At 39.1% G+C, this 5,815-nt stretch overlaps 1 protein-coding gene across 1 annotated transcript; it reads left to right on the top strand.

Annotated features, from left to right (window-relative positions):
- On the top strand, positions 1 to 4,500 carry LOC132108191 (rho-related GTP-binding protein RhoU-like). The gene is made up of 4 exons (XM_059514806.1): positions 1 to 414; positions 2,003 to 2,061; positions 3,693 to 4,227; positions 4,258 to 4,500. The coding sequence occupies exons 1-3, from the start codon at positions 150 to 152 to the stop codon at positions 4,146 to 4,148; spliced, it is 780 nt and encodes a 259-aa protein (XP_059370789.1). The 5' UTR covers positions 1 to 149; the 3' UTR covers positions 4,149 to 4,227; positions 4,258 to 4,500.
- Positions 4,501 to 5,815: the final 1,315 nt, after the last annotated feature.

The raw sequence follows: 5,815 nt of genomic DNA, 5'->3' as shown, positions 1-5,815 counted from the left end.
CTCACCCAGCTGTCGTAGAGTCTGTAGTTATCTGTGGAGCTTCTAAGTGTTTGGAACTTATGAAATTGACGCTTTACGCGCACTGCACCGGATTAAGCGCGTTCACGCAGCGCTCATAGCGCACAGTCGTTTTTAGAGGGCTCTTATTGATGGTTTTTTCCTGGGTCACTCCATTAGGAGTGCGGTCCACCTGCGGTCCGGTCGAGCAGCGCGTCATGGATTACAGTCACCTGATGGCGCCTCCGGTGCCGCCGCACAAACCCAGATCCCCGCGCCCCGCGCTCTGCCAGGGCCGCCTGCTGAAGTGCGTGTTTCTCGGGGACGGGGCTGTCGGGAAAACCAGCCTGATTGTCAGCTACACGACCAATGGTTATCCAACAAAATACGTCCCGACAGCGTTTGACGATTTCTCAGGTGAGCCTTTGGACTCGTAATTGTGCGTTGTAGCGCATACAAATGCACGAGCATTTCACAGAAACAGCGAAACTATTCCAGCAATTTTGTCAGTGACCATTAGGTCACTAAAACTACATATACACACAGTTTGTGCGGTGTAGGTTGAACAGTATCAAAAATCAATAAACTGTAATATGTATGATAATAATATGTATATGTAATAATATGTATGACTGTAATATGTATGTTGAACTCATAACAGATATAATATGGAAGCAAGACATATTTGACCAAGTGCAAAATTCGATTATCGATTTTATTAGTTTTCAAAAATATTATAAAAAGTTGTGAAAGCAGCTGTGAAACACGAGAGAGGTTTCTTGAAAGCTGATTTGTAGTGGCAATTTACTGCACAGTCTTTTACGTTTCCTGTTATTAGTCAGTTAGATTTGAACAGATCCCAAAGCAGTGCTTTTGTAGTACTATAACATCATTTTCCATCAAAGAAGGGTTTCATAATTTATGAATGGACTTCAAACAAGAACCATTCAGTGGTCAGATCCCACAAGCACGTCTTTGTAATTAGGAAGCCCTTGCACAATAATGTCTGACCTGAAAATCTGGCCCATAAACGTGGGTCTGCTTGTTTGAATGTGTGATCAGATATGGTTTGCTGGAGCCCGTGATGATGTCACTCTCACTCTCCTGGAACCAGATCAGAAATCTCTGCAGTTAGAGATGAGAGCAATTACGCAATTCAACAGGTGGCTCTTTGAGGGGGGAAGAGGGCTGAATTAAAGGCAGATCATATGACAGGGATTTGGAGACAATTCCACAATATAGGCGCCTGACGAGCAGAACGCTTTGATGTGACACCATCAGCAGGGCCTCAGTGTTACTGTGTTTCATGAGATTACTTTACTGTGCCATGTTGGGAAAAAAAAAACATGCTGATAGGATTTAACGGCATGTACAATCCTTCAAAACATGCAAAGTGTGAGATGCTGAGCTGTTTATCTGCTGCAGGAACCCAAATTATATCTGGGCTGTTGAATATGTACATGAGGGTGTATAAAATATAATAAGAATAAGAATAAGGAACATTAATTGTTATTCTATAATAAGAAGGCTATTGAGAATATTTTTTATATTATTATTATTAGTAGTAGTAGTAGTAGTAGTATTAAAGAGCCTTTGTTAAATTAAGATTATTACATTACAGACTGTTATTTGAAAATAATAATAATAATAATAATAATAATTTATATAAATGTATATATATTTATTTATTTATATAATACTTCTATTATTATTAGAGACTTTTGAGATTTTATTGATAAAAATCTATATAAAATATATTTATTAACGTAATCTAAAGAAATTATATATAAAGTATATGTGTGTATGTGAGTATATGTGTGTGTGTATATTTACTTCATATATTAGATATAAAGTTGATAATGTATATATACTCTTTTCTTCAAGTCTGTAAAGTCTTAAAGTGGTGCAGTTGTGTTTGTTCACAGTGTCAGGTGACTAAATGGAAAGATGGGCGTGTGTTGGTGGAAAAATGACTCATCCTTTCCCTCTTTTTTTTTCTTTCCAGCGGTCGTACAGGTGGATGGACAACCAGTGAGACTGCAGCTCTGTGACACTGCAGGACAGGTAAGAGCTCCACCGCACCACCTGCATCCTAGTGTCGTACCTCAACTATCCCGGGCATTACGCACCCCAGAGAGGAACATCAAATAACTAGATCTTGTTATTTGGGGTTGGCGTTTCTGTCACTCTCTGGAACCAGGATTTGGAAATTGGATGACAAAGTGATTGCACAACAAAATTTTAGCAATTAGAAGAACTCGGCGGGGACGCCATACTGTGAGGAAATCGTAAAGAGAGCGAAAAGAACAATCCTCAAGCTATTGGCACTCCAGTTTTTGGATCTCCCTCTCAGTTCCTGAGCCATGCAGGCTTAGACAGGGTTCTATTTTATCCAGCGGTTTTGCCTCCAAGTGATGTTTTTGTGATGCCAATTTTTTTTTTCAGCACTGATTATTTTCAATCTGCAGTTGTGTAACTACCGTCACATATCACTGAAAATAATTTAAAAAGCCCCCTGGCTCTACATTCATTCTACTTTCCACACTGGAATATTATATCGTTTTGTCGAAGGGTTTTGTGTAAGGCTTTGAACCTCAGAAACTGACACTCCTTCGTCATGCATTAAATGAGTTAACAAATAAATGACTCTGCCCTCTTAGTACATAACCTATTAATCCCTTTACACAACCATGCAGAGGCAAGCTCAGGCAAACAAGGGAAGATAAGAATTCAGTTTCCCAGCTTTCATTTAGATTTCAAAGAGAAAGAACAAATGCACTTTGCCCAATACTGAGAAACAAAGGCTAGTATGACAAAAGACTTTTTCTTTCAGTTTGGATGTACTTCCATTAATGTTGTGCAGGTGTCCATGTCAACAAAAGAAAACAGTCTTTTGAAAATAAAGTCAATCAGGCGATGTCTGTGTCAGTAAGTTGACGTCTATGTACTTTTAAGTGCTTTATTTTATTTGAGTGATAATTGGAGGGCTGGGTAATATGACTCGTATATACATGCATTAAAATCATAATGATTACACTAAAGAAAATGAAAAATATATTCAACAAATTCATGTGCATTCAGTAAGTTTAATGCGTGATATGTGGTTACTTAGTTAAATATATAAAAGCAAATTTAACAAAATATATGAAAGATATTTGATAACATTTAAATATGATAACATTTCAGCAGCTATTTATTTATTTACAGCATTGTATATTTATTAGCAGTATAGATTTACCTTCTGTTTTCATGTTTCAAATTTGATCTAAATCCTAGCATTTTGTAATGAGAAATAGATGTAGAGTAGACATTGAAAAGGTTTGGCTTCTTATCTGTCAAGCTTAATTGGTGTTTTCAAAGTTTTGCGAGGCCCTGCTTTCCAAAAGCTCAGCAGATTTATACTTTCGATTCATTTGTACAGCACAAACGGGACGGGGTGTGCCAGAGTTAAAAACTTTGGCCGAGTTTATAAGATTAAAGCGTGTTCCACATGTAATGTTCTTTACGAGCGCCAACCTATAACTTCACTTAATTGCTTCAGGGAATTATAAAACACCCCAAGAGCTAGTTAAAGGATTTTATTATTTAAAATAACAATTTGGAATCCCGCAAATGATTTTTGAGAGAGCCCTTGTGTTACAAAACCCTCTAAACATCAGTAATGAGACACTTTCCTTTTTCTCTCTGTATCTCAGGATGAATTCGATAAGTTGCGTCACTTCTGCTACACGCGGACTGACGTCCTTCTCCTGTGCTTCAGTGTCGTTAGTCCCACTTCCTTCCAGAACATCGGTGAAAAATGGGTGCCAGAGATCCGACGCCGTTGTCCGCTCACACCTGTGCTGCTGGTGGGCACCCAGTGCGACCTACGGCAGGACGTCAAGGTCCTCATCGAACTGGCACGGCACCGAGAGCGACCCGTCCTGGAAGAGGACGCCCGCGCCCTGGCAGACAAAATGGGAGCGGTAGCTTACATAGAATGCTCCTCTCTCACACAGAAAAACCTTAAGGAGGTGTTTGATGCCGCCATTTCCGTCGGGCTCCGACACTCTGATCGAAGATCCAGACGAGAGAGGAAGGTCCACAGTACTGCTGATAAAATGAAAATGCTCTCGAAGTCGTGGTGGAAGAAATATATCTGCATACAGTAGCCAAGATCAAACCCATCTTCTGAGGCATGGACAATGTGATGGACTCTTGTTTAGCGTCACGCTCCTCAAGCGGATGATGGTCAGTTGATAACGAATCAACAAAGGACAGTTTTGCTACTCTAAGGATGATGTGAATGGTTGCAAAAGGTGCAACTAGCTTCCCAATGACCTTTGCAGGGCAGTTGCTAAAAGTCACAGGGCTCGGGATAAAGATTTTCTTCTCTCGGGACACTGAGTAGATGTAGAGGACATTATCTGCTGTTTACATCCATGTATTTTCATGCAAATCTGGGATATAGCATAAACACGAAATGGAAATTACATACATAAAAAACAATGCGCAAACAAAACTCAAGTGCCTCAACATAGCAAGTGACTGGGTCACTTATTTTTATTGCATACCATCGAAATCATATTATGTGGGAAACATTTTTTTTCTTTATGCCAGTTTCCCAGGAATTGACTGTTTTGTTCTCTGGAACACATGAAATGGAAATGGTACTTTATTCGCAAATGTTTTATGCAATATTCCAGTCTAATTTGCAAGTTTAAATGCAAACATAGCTACTAAGACTCTTCGTCACAAAGCCTAGGATGACATTTTCAGTTGTTCGCCGATAAACAATGCTGACTGTACAGAATAAACACTTGAAATGGCTCAACTGGATAGTGAAGAAAACGGTTGACCTCTTCCAAAGCCAAAAGCCTCTGATTATGGTTTTAAAAATCATCTACAGCTTTTTTTTTAAATAACCAAATACAGTGGTACAGTTTCTATTTATTTACCCATGTCTTCTACCTGATAAATGCATGTACGAACATTATGCAGCCACATGTTAATAATGCTAGCATGCTAACATTGGTGATTAAGCCCCCTTGCTGAAGTCACAAAGGCAGTCCTGTGGCTGTTCATGCCCACTCCAAGTAGTCCTTCTATCCCTTCATGCTGAAGTGTTCAGTCTGTAACTGAACCTACTAGTAACTGTAGTCAACCTTATGATTGTTTGGAGTACAGTATAACTGCAAGTCTTCTGTACTGGTTAACACAGCCTTGAAATGGATGGTGTTCAGTGAACTCTCGTTTACTCTTAGTCACAGAAAGGTGGACCTGTTATCCATAACACATCACCTTTGTATGCCATACAGTGCATTGCACTTGTGATCTCTTGTTAACCCCTATTGCAGTCTTTATATTTGACTTTATCAACACATAGTACAAAGTTCTTTGGCTATGTGTCCTCCTGTTTAACCAGCAGTGATAGAGATGATCAGCCAATGAGATGTTCAATTTGCTTCTCATTATTCAGAAGCCCAGTCAGAGTCATTCAGTCAGAGATCGGCCACAAACGACAGAGCGCAACACAACTTTGTATTTTATTTTATTTTTCTTTAAGCAGAACCATGGCCTTAAGCGGTTGGTCACTGTTGTGCTCTATACATCTATACATCAGAAAGTGGCCTCTGTTCTTTATGTACTTTATCGCCGCCACAATAACACTATCAGGGTAATCTATTTTTAGATTTGTACATTTTATGATTGCATTTAAATTTATCTTACTCTATAAACACTCCTGTTTATAGTACGGTGTGTATGAGTGTTTTGGTTGCTGACTGCTATCCATGTTTTTCAAGGAAAATAAATGTGACATTAATTAAAACCTGAATGT

Source organism: Carassius carassius, chromosome 28 (genome assembly GCF_963082965.1).
Source record: "Carassius carassius chromosome 28, fCarCar2.1, whole genome shotgun sequence".
Taxonomy (NCBI): Eukaryota; Metazoa; Chordata; class Actinopteri; order Cypriniformes; family Cyprinidae; genus Carassius; species Carassius carassius.
This window is presented reverse-complemented; position numbering and strand designations above follow the sequence as displayed.